General features: G+C 40.4%; 1 protein-coding gene and 1 non-coding gene across 2 annotated transcripts in view; both read left to right on the top strand.

Moving 5' to 3' along the window:
- Window positions 1-14,725, top strand: part of NIBAN1 (niban apoptosis regulator 1) — a 178,423-nt gene that overhangs the window by 141,631 nt on the left and 22,067 nt on the right. The window contains exons 7-9 of the mRNA XM_010368956.2: window positions 3,586-3,690; window positions 4,012-4,174; window positions 8,530-8,717. Of these exons, the coding sequence (XP_010367258.2) occupies window positions 3,586-3,690; window positions 4,012-4,174; window positions 8,530-8,717 (456 nt within the window). The remainder of the gene's footprint in view (window positions 1-3,585; window positions 3,691-4,011; window positions 4,175-8,529; window positions 8,718-14,725) is intronic.
- LOC115899408 lies at window positions 5,851-5,915 on the top strand. Its single transcript, XR_004059121.1, has one exon. It is a non-coding gene; the product is annotated as a U7 small nuclear RNA (small nuclear RNA).

Genomic DNA, 14,725 nt, shown 5'->3' with positions numbered 1-14,725 from the left:
TGCCCTGTGGCCATTTCCTGAACCCCACTCCCTCACTGTATTAGTCCGTTTTCATGCTGGTGATAAAGACATACCCAAGACTGGGTAATTTATAAAGAAAAAGAGGTTGAATGGACTCTGAGTTCCACGTTGCTGGTGAGGCCTCACAGTCATGGCAGAAGGTGAAAAGCACATCTTACATGGCAGCAGACAAGACAGAGTGAGAGCCAAATGAAAGGGGAAACCCCTTGTAAAATCACCAGATCTTGTGAGACTTATTCACTACCACTAGAACATTATGGGGAAACTGCCCCTAGGATTCAATTATCTCCCACCAAGTGCCCCCCAACACATGGGAATTATAGGAGCTACAATCCAAGATGAGATTTAGGTGGGGACACAGCCAAACCATATCATCCCTCCCCCCACCACCCGCCACTTGTAACCCACTTCCACCCCCTCTTTTTCCTCCCAGACATATTTCCTTTAATTCCTTAAGTTGTAAAATAAAACCAAATTTCTTGGAACATTGTGTGGGAAAGATAAGAAAACTATAAGCCCACCCAAATGGAACATTATTTTTCTTTGGCCTTTATATATAACATTTTCATATTTTCAAACCCGTTTCACACTTATGCTAAAATTCTAACCAATCTCTGCAAAAGGATGAATTAGGACAATTCTTATGACCCTTGAGTTTCATAATGTCAACCCAGTGATTTTAAATTCTGGCATTGGTCTCCCTTCCTCTTGGCTCACTCTTCGCATACCACACTTTGGGGAGATGTGTTCCAAACAAGAACTTATCCCATTGAGCAGGGTGGGCTGGTGGATTATTAATTACCTACTGAATCTATTAGGTTGGTGCAAAAATAATTGTGGTTCTTGCCCTTACCTTCAATAATTGTTGGACCTGCTAATTTCCATAGAGTTTTGTGCATGTTAGGTTCCTCTTAAATGCCACAGAAAATGGTGATTCATCTCTCGACTGCCCCCAGAGAATGGTGAAGAAAGGTCAAAAACATCCCCACCAGTGAATTACCAGGGCTAGTGGAAACTCTGTCCCCACCATAACCTTCGTCACCCCAGGCAGATCCACCTGGCAGATGACAGGAGCCCCACTTGCTGCCCTGAGCTGAGCACCTCTCCCAGCAACCCACAGGCACAGTGGGACTGGACAGCTCGTCCACCTCCACCCTGAGAGTGTTTCTATTTGGTTCATTGAAAGCGTTACACCCTGCCGTGACAGAGCTCTGATTAAAGGCAAGATCAAATGAGCTCATGGGCATTTCCACTAGCATGAGGCTGACCAGTGACCTCAGAGCAAATCTTCCTTAATTCCCAAAGCATAATTTGAATTTTTATGAGAAGTGAAAGGAGGAGGTCAGTTATTTTGGACAAACATTATTTCAAACTCAGAACAGATGCTTCAAGTGATTCCCTACTTTTCTGCCTGCTTCCCTTCCTAAAACTATGCTTCCCCTTTTGTAAATCTTAGTGTGCAGCCTGTGATTGCAAGCTGAGCTGTGGGCCTCGAAAGACTCACCGTGAAAGTGAATGTGAACAGCAAAGCTGCTGCAATTCAGGGGCAGGGGTAAAGAAGGAAGGGCCAGTAGCATGAGTGATTGTGTAGAATACTGCTCAGATTCACAGGAAAGAGTTTAATTGAGCCAAGAAAAATTTTAGGAGCGATGTGGGAACACGCTTTTTAAAAACACTTGAAAAATTTAGACACTCCTTCCCATATTCTTCTTTTATTTTTTCCTTTTTTTTTTTTTTTGTTTCAGTTCCCATTAATTATCTCACATCCCTCCTATAAATGTACCAAATATTTGATTGTTCCAAAATGTTGGTTATTCCCTTCTTTTCCCTGTTTCAAACTGTATCCAGCCTTATTAAAGATGCTTTTTGTAAGCAATCATAGTATATTAGGCAAGCCATGAGCAGATAATTGTTAACAGTATACAACAACTTCCAAACTCTTTTCTTCAATCAGAGAACACAGCTTCTTCTCTGATCAGAAATCAGAAAGCTGTATAAAACCCAGCGAAATCTTCATTTGCTTAGACTCTCAATTGCAGTAAGGGTTGACATTTCACCTGTAGCATGTTTTTTAACAACTTTTCACGAGCCAATCTTGACTTTCAGGAGATGAAATGGAAATGGCAAAATCATCAGTCTGGAGATCCACACTCTAAAAAGGGAACTGCTGTTCTTTTGAGAGATGCCCTCTCAATAGGGGTCACTGGAAGTTCCAGATGGCCCCCTGACTGCTAACTAATTTTAGGCATCAGGTCCCAATAGGTCTCTGGGTTTAAGGAAGTTAAGACCATACTAAAGGCAGAGAGGGCGAAGAGGAAATAATGAATTTTAGTTTTCCCACACCATAAGGTGTTTGTGCCAGGTAGCTATGTGTATCAACACCAGGAATCCCCCTCCTGGGAGCCAAGAGGAAGTTTCTCAAAACTGGAAGAAAAGGTGTTTCCCCACATCAATCCAGCTTTGGAGACATTCTATTAGTGACATATGCCCCTTTCCCCACCAAAATGAAATGTTCTGTGTGATAATAACATAGCTTTAAGAAAAGTAAGACAACGTTCTACATTTTTATAAAGCTCCATTTAAAAAAATAGTATTTCCAATTGTACGGTCACCAGAAGTACACAGTTATCAAAAATGCACACACTTCCCCTGGCATCTCCAGCATTGTCAGCTTTTTGTGTGTGGTCTGTTCTGGCATCTCCATTTTCTGCAGGATTATTTCCCTCCTTGCCAGTGCCAGCCTTTCCCTTTTTTCCTTTGGCATACCTTCTCTTCCTTCTTAGTAGAGGCCTTTTGGAGCTTGGGTTCTGGCTGTGGAGAAGCAGGTCTAGCAGACAACCTTGCCAGTCTTCTCTGTGGCTTATCCTTCAATGTGGCTGTATCTCCTGGAGCATCCCCTCAGCCTTTCTCCAGTGCTGGACGAAGGCACTGCATGGTGGGATGCAGTGATACCTGGGCTCTGGTCGGTCCAGGCGTCATTCTCACTTCTTCAAACTGCTGCTCCCTTCTTTTACTAAACATTAAAGAGGATGACAATGGGGCTCAGGGGACAGTGGGGACAAAGAGCATGAAGATACTTTGATACCTTGATCACGAAGGGGCTTAGGAGGAATGATAGTCCCAGGGGACACAGACTAAGACTCAAGCCACCAAAGCCAAGCCTAGCATTTCCTTCACAATTTTGCTGAAGATGTCCTTATCCACTATTGAAATCTTTCATTTTACTGTATGCCCTAAGTTCTTCTAGTTTGAAGGTGTGAAGTTTGAATTTGGGGAATTTGTTATTTACGTTGGGAAAACAACAAGGTGAGAATATCAGCAGACGTTACTCTTCCTTGCAGATGTTTAAGAATGTTCAGCCTGTAAGACTGTCTTAGTTGAGATTTCTGTGGCCTCTGTAGTAGGTTACGCTATTAACCTATTATACTATTATTAAACTATTAGTCTGCTACAGAGTTCATCTGGTCCAGGCAGGGACAGCCAATCAGGACATCTTTAGTTGGCCTGATGCTCAGATGTAGCCATCACCGACTGACCAACTCTGGGCTGTCTTCTGCTGTGCAGATCCTGAGTAACCTGGTGATGGAGGAGCTCCTGCCCACTCTTCAGACAGAACTGCTGCCTAAGATGAAGGGGAAGAAGAATGACAGGAAGAGGACGTGGCTTGGTGTAAGCAATGGTTTTGCTCCACAACTGAGCTACTCAAAATGGAAACATTTCCTTCACTTTTCTCTTAGGGCATTTGTTGTTGTTGTTTGATATTTCCTTCCCTTTCCTTCCCTGGGTGTAGAAACGCCTACCTCCAACCTGCTCAGTCTCACTTACACGAAGACTAATCCAAACAGACTCCAACTCTGAAAGAAAAATGACAATGTGTGTGCAGTTCTGTTTATGTTATGATGGTCTGTGATGAAGGCTCCTCCCTCCGCTTGACTCCATCAGCACTTACACATGACAGAGCCCTGATTTATGTGTTATTCCCTGTTGCAGCTCCTCGAGGAGGCCTACACCCTGGTTCAGAATCAAATTTCGGAAGGATTAAGTGCCTTGAAGGAGGAATGCAGAGCTCTGACAAAGGGTCTGGAAGGAACGATCCGTTCCGACATGGATCAGATTGTGAACTCAAAGAACTATTTAATTGGGAAGATCAAAGGTCAGTGGAGATAATCCATGGTCTTACTAATTAAATAAGCTGTACACACAAGGATCCACCACATAGCAGGAATGCATGGTTTCAGAGGACAATTAAACTTAAGAAATTGGGTGGAGGTGATCGCAGCTGCAACAGGAGCGTGCTGGAGGTACTATTGGGGGCCTGGGCCTTCCTGTGGCAGCTTCATGGACACAAGGCAGAGGAAAGTTTGTTTCTTGCCTTTGGCAGTGCCTGTGTATTCTGATACTGCCTGCACCCCAACCCCCATTGTAGCACCCCTGACACTGAGTTAGACTGACTTCTGCTCCACCTCCTCTCTGCTGTAAGCTCTCAAAGAGCAGAGCCATGTCACCCTGGTTTACTCAAGTACACCCAGGGCCTGGTGTCATGCCTGGCATATACAGACTCAGCAAATATTCAAATCAATTAACACATAGATTTTCCTCTAACATGAAAGCCTAAACTTTTGGCTTAGAGTCATACCCAGTCACCCTACAAACCCAATAAATGTGGGTTTGTAGCCCCAACTCCAATGTTAGCCAGTCCATGCATACTTGGGGAGGTCACTCAACTTCTATTTAGCTCAGTGTCCTCCTCTGAAATTAGGAGGACCCACAGGAGTGGTGTTGGCAAACTGAAGCCCTTGAGCCATATTGCGCCACCGCCTGTTTCTGTAAATAATGTTTTCTTGGCACACAGCCAAGCACATTAACTTATGTATTGTCTGTGGCTGCTTTTGTGCTACAACAGCAGAAGTGAAGAGTTGAAACTGAGACCTTACGGATCACAAAGGCACAAGTATTTACTATTTGGTCTTTTACAGAAAACAGTTTGCCTACTGCCATACAAGAGACCTTAGATGGCCTCTAAGGAATCCTACAGAATGAAATTCTATGGTTCTCCGTTCTATCTGGGGCCTCTACAGCCCAACAAACACACCATACCTAGTGATCTAGTGTCACTTCAGAGGAGAAGCTTGCAGGCTCATCTGTGATTGTTTATCAACAGTCTTGCTAGAGAGTTCTCAGATTATTCACTCACTCACTCATTCATTCATTAGAAACTATTCACTATGTGCTTTCCAAGCGAGACAATGGAGTTTTAGCGTGACTGAGGAACACCCTATTCCTGTGCTCAAGAGGCTTAGAGTCTCGGGGCTGTCTGCTTTGTGGATTATCCTCTGTGGTTCAGGCCCCCTTTCCACTGCAGCCCAGCTTACTTCAGGGTTCTTAGCACAGGTCCTGCTGAGAGGAGGTTTGAGGAGGCACAGCTCCAGCACAGGTGTGTGTCTGTGTATCTCTGTGTGTCTATTTACGCCATCCTTTCCAAAACCAGCTCTACATTAACTTCAGAGAATTTGATGTTTTCTACTATCTGTGTCTCTTATTCCTCCATTAGCACAACTAATCTAGAGTTGACTATATATTGAAATACTTTGTACTACTTAAAACTACCAATGCTCAACTTCTGTGCCAAAATGTCTGCTATCTGGTGCTAAGCTGGGCTTAACCATGGCCATTCTCATGGTTGAAACTAAATCATCGTCCTTTGCCTAAATCTCTGTGGCTCCGGTGTATCTACTTATGATGGAAAAAGATTTTGCCCTGAATTAGTATTTATTTCCTAAAAGAAGCCATAAAAGGAAGTAATGATTGAGTCTTTTTAAAATGGAATATCAGTGTTACAGCTCTTTTAGAATTTGTCTGGCAGGCTTTCTAGTTTTTTTTTCCAGAATGTCTCAAAAATAAAAAATAAATGAATAAAATGAAGTATCAGAAGCACATTTTAACCAGGCATCCAGTGCTCCACCTTTAAAACAAGGAAGTGTGCTTTAGGCTGCATTAGTAAAGGGCTTTGTATTTCTAAAAAAAACCTGGGGAGTATTAAATGGTGATCTCCCTATTTCCTCCCATATGACTCTTGGGAGTAAAGCCCCAGAGCTTTAGTTCTGCTGCACAATTATTTATGCATTCAATAAGCATTTATTCTACTTCTGCTGAGTACAATGGCTGGAATGACTCAAAGAAGACAACGTGATTTTACAAGAAGAGGAGGATACAAAGCATGTCACAGATGCTGAGACAGAAGGAAACACATGTTCCTACCAGAGACAGAACAAAGAGCACAGTGGTTCCCAATACAAGCATAGATCCCATTTCAACCTCAAGAAGCTACATGGGCGCCTCATAATGAGAGCACAGGTCTAGTGTCGGGGGACTGGAAAAAACAGTAATGCCAACAGGTACAATAAGAGTTAACAGTTTCCGAGTCCTTCCAAGAGGCCACTTCCAGAGTCGTAAGCACTCGTAATATAGTAAACTCATTTAATCCTCACCATAATTGCCTTTATGATCTCCATTTTACAGATGATAATATTGAGGTAGAAATTCAGTGACTTGCTGAGATTCCAGAGCTAGTTGTGGTAGAGTCAGGCTCCAAACCCAGGCCCTCTGTCCCTTGCCTTTCAGGCATCATCTGTCTGTTCAGCTCCTTCCTTCACTTCAGTAAGGCTTATGAATTAATGTATCAAACACATATGCATCACAGCAGCATCTCTGCATGCTTGAAAAATAGCAGCGCATACACAAATGGGACATGGAACTTATCCAGCCCGTAAGGAAACACCTGCAGACCCCAGCTCAGGAAGCTGTGTGGGAGTTCCAGGACGTTACGGTGAAATTTGAACTGGACCTTGAAGAGAGGAGTAGGATGTTTACGAACAGAGGTAGAGGAAGGAAGGCAAGGTAAAGGAACATTGAATAAAAGTGCAGAGAGGGGGTGCGAGCACACTGTGGTAAGTAGGCATAGAGGGAGAGTGGGCAGAGAGGAATGTTCCCTCCCACAGCCCTCCTGTGCCTATCTTGGCCCCACCCAGCAGGTGAAATCTGCCGTCTGCTGCTATATCTTTATTGCATATTACCCATGTTCAGCATTGTTCTGAAATTTCAATTAGATGCTTTTCAAATACTTCCTCTCTTTAAAGTTAATTAACTAATAATTAATTTATTCTCCTGACAAACAGTTTTATACTTCAGTGTCAAGCAAGTCATTTTTAGAAGACTCATAGATTGTGTCATATTTGGATCATACAACTGAAAGCATTTTTTCTTAATAATTCTATGACCTGTGTAATATTTTACATCCCAAATATTTATGAGTGATTTGTAATATTAATAGTATTAGTCATTTTGGATTCTTAGAATAAGAGGCCATGATCTGGTCCTGCACCACTCTGTGAAATATTTCTGCCAGTTGAAATAAGAATGAGGCCATTCATCTCACTGTAAGCAAATTCCCAAGAAGAACTTAAGAAAGACACTTGAATGTTAGCCCTGCTCCTGCAAATTAGGGTGTGATGTTTGTCCAGTAATCGAGCATCTCCAGGCCTCATTTTTTTCATCTGTAAAGTGGAGAGATTGGATACTAGCTCCACTTGTGCTTCTGTTTTCAGTTCTGTGATTCTATTGCAAGGCTCTGTGACCTGCCTCGATCCACAAAGCTAGCATTTCAGTCCACAGAGCAAGCTCAGGCTTCTTCCAGCTCTGGCCTCCTTCACTCCATTGCGGCTTCCTAGCTGATCCTGAGAATTACCTCTGCTCTGAAAACAATGCAGGTTTCCATGTCCTACCCAGACTGGACCAGGAGCTTCACTGTGCTCTCCCTCTTCTAAATCAAAAAGCAGTACTTTCCTCTGGGGAGTGGAATTATAGTGACATTTTTTCATTCTTCTTCATGATCAAAATGTACTCCACATTTTTGTCACTAAGCAAGTCATCTTGGTCAGAAAAACCTATTGTGATTTTGTTTTGTCTTGTTTTAATCAGGGATGGGGACAGGAGGTAGGGGGGCAAACTGAATGGAATTTGTTTCCATTGGCCCAAGAAAAGAATGTACTGGAGTTCTTAAAAAGTATTTTGGTGGGGATGGGGGATGGAATTATATTGGGTGGTTAATTCCTAGAGAAATGAATTAAAACAATAAATTATGTTTTTAGAAGACAAACTATGCATATTTAATGATGGTGATTGACAGTAGATAGATGAATCACCAGCCTTTTCTTCTTTGTATGAAGAGTTGCATGTTCAGAGGGACCAAACAGAAAAATGCATTTTATCCCAGGGCAGAGGGAAGCTTGGGGAGTGGATAGGTTTGTTCCAGTTCTCAAATGGTTCAGTGGTTTTCCTTTCTTGTGACCACGAGCGCCGGGCTCATTGTGCTAGTCTATCATGGCCACTTGAGCTTGCGTTGCCTATTAAATGGCTCCGTGGGGCACCATTCAGCTCTGGTCTGGCTCCAGTGCCCACAAACCCAGTTTTGCCATATGTCACAGTTTTTTTGGCTATTTCCTACCTCAGCGATGGTGGCCCAGCCGGCGGAGAAAAGCTGTGTGGAGAGTGTGCAGCCATTCCTGGCATCCATCCTGGAGGAGCTCATGGGACCAGTGAGCTCGGGATTCAGTGAAGTACGTGCACTTTTTGAGAAAGAGGTGGATGAACTTAGCCAGAACTTCCAGAACACCAAAGACAGTGTCCAGCTGAAGGAGGTAGGATACAGAGCTGAGGAGCTGGGTGTGAATGGTCTGCCTGGCTGTGTTTTCCATGGGGCTTTATCTGCCATTTCTCCCTCCCTTCCTCCCATCTTTCCTTCCTTCCATTCTTCTGCCCTACCCTCCATTCATCCAGCCTTTCTTCCGTTCATTCAGACCCCCCATTCATCCATCTATTCATCCATCCATCTGATAGTTTTATTGATGGTTTTCAAGTTAGAAAAATAATAACCTGTTTGTACAAGTGAAACAACATACTCACATATATATAAAGGCAAACTTAATCACCATCACTGATACCCACTAATCCTAGTCCACCCCAGCCTCCTAGGCTACCCCCATTCCCAACTCCCTGAATTAACTAATAGAAATAGCTTGGTATATATTTTTGCTTTAGTTTTTCTTTATTCATACAAGTATATATCCTCATTTGTAGAACATTGTTGGTTTGTTTTCAAAAATATAGACTCATGATACGAAATTTGATTAAAAAAAAAAACTTCAGCCAAATTAAATCTAAAAGAGTTTAATTGAGCAACAAACTATTTGCAAATCAGCAGCCTCTAGAATCCCAACAGATTCACAGAAACACTCCAGGGGTGCCTCATGGTCAGAACAGATTTATAGACAAAAAAGGTCAAGTGACATACAGGAATTGGAAGGGAGGTACAGAAACAGTGAGATTGGTTACAGCATGGCCTTATTTGAACACAGTTTGAACATTCAGCAGTCTATGAGTGGTTGAAGTATGGCCCCTGGGATTGGCCAACACTCAACTATTGTTACTACTGAGTTAGGTTTTCAATTTTGTCTGACTAATAAGCTAGGTTACAGTTCATCCACAAGGACTCAAATATATAAGTAAGGAGTCCTTCTTAAGCCATAGTTAGTTTGCATTAACAATTCCCCCCTTTTGCAAAGGATATGAACAGACACTTCTCAAAAGAAAACATTTATGCAGCCAACAGACACATGAAATAATGCTCATCATCACTGTTCATCAGAGAAATGCAAATCAAAACCACAGTGAGATACCATCTCATGCCAGTTAGAATGGTAATCATTAAAAGGTCAGGAAACAACAGCTACTGGAGGGGATGTGGAGAAATAGGAATGCTTTTACATTCTTGGTGGGAGTGTACATTAGTTCAACCATTGTGGAAGACAGTGTGGTGATTCCTCAAGGATCTAGCACTAGAAATACCATTTGACCCAGCGATGCCATTACTGGGTATACACCCAAAGGATTATAAATCATGCTACTATAAAGACACATGCACACATATGTTAATTGTGGCACTATTCAAAATAGCAAAGACTTGGAACCAACCCAAATGTCCATCAATGATAGACTGGATTAAGAAAATGTGGCACATATATACCATGGAATACTACGCAGCCATAAGAAAGGATGAGTTCATGTCCTTTGCAGGGACATGGATGAAGCTGGAAACCATCATTCTGAGCAAACTATCACAAGGACAGAAAATCAAACACAGCATGTTTTCACTCATAGGTGGGAATTGAACAATGAGAACACTTGGACACAGGGTGGAGAACATCACACACTGGGGCCTATTGTGGGGTGGGGGTCTGGGGGAGGGATAGCATTAGGAGAAATACCTAATGTAAATGACAACTTGATGGTTGCAGCAAACCAACATGGCACATGTATACCTATGTAACAAACCTGCACGTTGGCACATGTACCCTAGAACTTAAAGTATAATAAAAAAATTAAAAACAATAATTATAATTCTGCCCTTTTGGTCATTTTCTCAATTTTGAGAGATTGACCAAAGCCTTAGTCATTGATGTTATTAGCACTATCATAAATGTACTTACATGATTTTGAAACCCACTGGGAAACAGCAGAACAGTGAGTTTTGCAAGGAGGGAATAAGGACTGAGTAGAGGGCACCTCCTTATGCTGGAACATTTACAGGAGAAAAACAAAACCTGGTCTGTTCTAGGATCTATGTGTTTTCTTAAAGTCCTAGCTTGATTATGTCACATTTAGCAGAAGTGGCTCTATTTTAGTTTGGTTTGGTTTGTTGGGGCCTGGTGCATGAGCTTAGTCCCAAATAATGGCCTCCCATTTAAAATTTTGTTTAAAAATAAGTCTCCCTTTTGAGCCAGGTTCTCACTTAGGGGAGAGTGTGACCAAAACTTAGGGCCTCAGCACCACTCTCAGTTACCATCATTTTGCGTTTCTGGTCTCGGCATGTCATTCATATAGGTTATGGAGTCCTCATGGTCGCATGTTTCTTTCAGCTTTTGTCATTTCAGTTGAAGAGGGACCATTTGACGTCCTAGAGATGGCTGCATGCAAACATTTAAAACCTTTGAGAGAATACGGCACCCAGGAAGACTATTATTATGACTACTGGGAGGATAATATCAAGAGTTTGGAGTATGCTCCTTACCCAGGGTCCCCATAAACCAAATCACCTAAAATTAAATATATTAAAGAATGAGCTAGATGAAGAGTCTACTCACTTGACTAGGTGGTCTTTTCATTAATCCCCTACAGCTGAATTTTTATAATCTACATATGATGTATTTCTGCATAGGCCACAAGTGTCAGCAGCTGCATAGGTACATTTCTGTTTAGCCAATTTTATTATTTAGCACAACTTTCACAAGAGAATTTAAAGTCTGTTGTGTAACAACAGCCTATAAAGTAGAATTTGCTGTAGGGCCTATTATGAGAGAGACATTTCTAATTATTGTCTTTTAGTCTAAACCATGGAGAAAGGACCTAACAAATGATGTCCTTCTAGAAGAGTGAAGGCCTCCTGGCAGTGTTCTCTTTAATCCATGATGCAGGTTAAGAGGAGTTTTGACTGATTATGAGGCAACGTATGTACCACTAAAGTTTCTCACCTACATTGGGCCTTAATCTGTCTTCTATTAAAGTATAAGGTTATTCATATATAAGGTTGGCTGCAAAATCCTTCACAGATAAAATTATACCCTATAAATGCACATAATAGACTCCCGTTTCATTTATATTGTTCATAGAGGCATGCACAAGGAAAAAGTATTCAAAGATCAGAGTCTTGTGATAGCAGAAGTCTTGATCCATGATCTTGGGAAAAGCTGTTCACATCAAGGATGTCATCTTCTTCTGGGGAGAAACTGTCCTGGTTAGTTTAACTTAAGGGGTTCCAGTGGGTGTACAGTTCCAGGACTGTGAAGCAACCCTTCTCAGTTGTGAGATTATGAACCCAAGGTTCAAGTCTCCAAAGTTTTGCTGTAGTATGGAGGGCAGTGACAGTCTTTCTCTGATGTTTTCAGAAGATATAATCTTCAGTTTCTAGATTATGAAGGGATTGTCCTCAGTGAACCATAAAAAGCTTTCTTTACCTGGTGAAAATACATTGTAGCATAATAATCTACTGTTATAACATCAGCCCTCTTGCTTGGGAAAGCTTTTATACAATTAGAAAACATGCATTGAAGATGACAGTTGAATGAAATCCCTTTATAAATGTTTAAATGGCCCATCAGATAGCCAAATATACCTGAAGCTTTAATTTTTTCCCCAGGAATATGGAAGCAAATATTGGTTCTAAACTATTTCCATAATTTATAAGTTACCACATCAGTAGATTCAATTTAGATTATTTTATCTTTTCCATGACGAGTCATGGAATGCAGAACCTTTAATAATAAAAGCTTAAGGACTCAGGAAGGACAAGGTGGCCATCCTAGTTCTTCATGAGTCCATGCTTAACATTGAGCTTATGTCCTCTTGAATACCAGTTGTTTCTCCAATTTAGGTGCACAGCACTGCTAACTAATGGGTTATCATAGGTAATTTGACTTAGACCGTGGAGTTCATTCAAATTGTATGTTTAAACAGTTTTAGTATTGGCTGATTTAGCTTGATAATCTAGAGCTTGGTTTTGAAAGGTTTGTCAAATACCACAGGTTTTAAACATTGGATATTACAAAATAGAATCTTAGGTTACCTTCAGTCATTCATTTAGCCAAAATGATGATACAAAAATTTTTTAAAGGATGAAACATTACTCTGATAGAGAGGAGACCAGCTTTCCAAATAAGACCCAATGAAGATAGCATGAGGCCAACTGCCTGTCTCCTTTCCTTCCCTTCCCCCCCAACCTTTTCCTTTTGTAGTTTACTTAAAAGATAAACAAAAACCTTTCATTGTCTTTTAATATTATATAAAAATCCTTTTTAAAAGAGAAAGCCAAATTTTATGTTTCTATTAGTGTATTTTTAATGTTAAAGCTAGTTTTTAATAACATTTTATAAATATATTCAATTTTAATTACTTTGACCATAAGGTAAGATTTTTATAACTCATTAGAATTTTTTTTCTCAGAACAGAACAATGTTCCAAGAAAACTCTGTTGTGCTTGTATTCCAGTGTCCAATTTAGGGAAAAAATAATGCCATTTTATTTAGCCAATATACTCACACATAGACTCTCTTACAGTTAATTTTTTATAAACCTTGCAGAACGTGTTCAAACCTTTAGCTTTATTTAATTTAAAACAATCCTTTAACCCTCTAACCTAGGCAAAAATTTATATTTCCATACCTTCTTATAATCTCTTACAAAAAATACATTTCATTCTCCTTACATACCTTGCATGTAAACCTATTTTTTTCAGTAGGCTCAGTTACATATTACAGTGTTAACTCTCAGCAACTTTTACTTTTGGTAAAAATCTTGTTAAGTAAGGGATTTAATTATGTACTAGGTGTGGAGCCTAAGACCCAGACAGATAAGGTCTGACTTATTCCAGCATCTAACTCCATGTGTCTCAGGCCTTACCTAGCTGTAAAGCAGGCAAACTGTACAGTTAAAAGTCAAAGTGGCAGTTTATGAGGCACCTTTAAATTGTACAACATTTCTGGCACAAATTCTTTTTAATAAATTATTTCACAACTTATACAGACCATGTATGACATGTTTAGACTTTCTGACTCGCCTAAACATCTCTCTTTTTAAACATCCAGTCATTTTACTTTAGGACAAGAATTTACCATACAACATCCTCTCTTATATAAAATCTCTTTTCTTTATAACCTTCTTTGCATGTCTAGGGGGCATGGTTAATTCCATGTATCCCCAGGCCTTATTTAGAATTTAATGTCTCCAAAATAAATTGAACAATTTTCAAAAAAGTCAAAGTTGTTTATGACCTTAAAGCATTTAGCAAACCTATTATCTGACCTGCATAATTTAGACAAAATATCTTTATTTTATCAATAATCTTTAAAGCTGTTTTCATTTCCCAAAAATTCCTGAAGTTACATGAACTAAAAGGTATTACAGTTTTTATTTTGCTTTCAAAATATTTGATGTAAGTGCTTATTTTTGTTTAAGCCAATTAATTAGAGTTCTTTTATATGAACATTATACACAACACATATATAATTACACAGACAGACAGAAGAACATTATACAGTAGTTGTAAGATTTCTCATTTGCTAGTTTTTTAGTTTCTTAATTGGTTATTGACTTTATGGTGGAGTCCTTGGAAGAACAGGGCCAGGAAAGGGGTCTCTGGTGCCTCCAGGCTGTTAGAGCTTGAATACCCACTTTTAATTAAGCTGACTTTTAACCATAGCACTCTTTAATAAAGTCTTTTTAAAATTTCTTTTTAACCAATTTTAGCCAGGCCAAATGGCTGATTATTTCTGGCTTTTGAAATTTACCATAGTAGGTAATCTCGCAGATGCTCAGAGAAAGGAAAATTTAAGATAGTCCATGGAGGATAAGAGACTAGACAAGGTTATGCAGATATTCAACCAGAAAGAGTTTGCTTCCTAAGCAGGGAATTGCACCTGGACCACTAGTGTGAAAGGGCAAAACCTTAGCTACTGAACTACAGCATGGGGTAATCTCTACTGCCCTTCCCAGAAGGAATCTAGAGTAGTTAACAGTGAGTTTGCAAAGGCTTTTAACTACTCAAGATAATTTTTAGAGCTAACTATGACATAAACCCTAAAATTCCTGTTCCCTG

Source organism: Rhinopithecus roxellana, chromosome 8 (genome assembly GCF_007565055.1).
Source record: "Rhinopithecus roxellana isolate Shanxi Qingling chromosome 8, ASM756505v1, whole genome shotgun sequence".
NCBI lineage: Eukaryota > Metazoa > Chordata > Mammalia > Primates > Cercopithecidae > Rhinopithecus > Rhinopithecus roxellana.
This window is presented reverse-complemented; position numbering and strand designations above follow the sequence as displayed.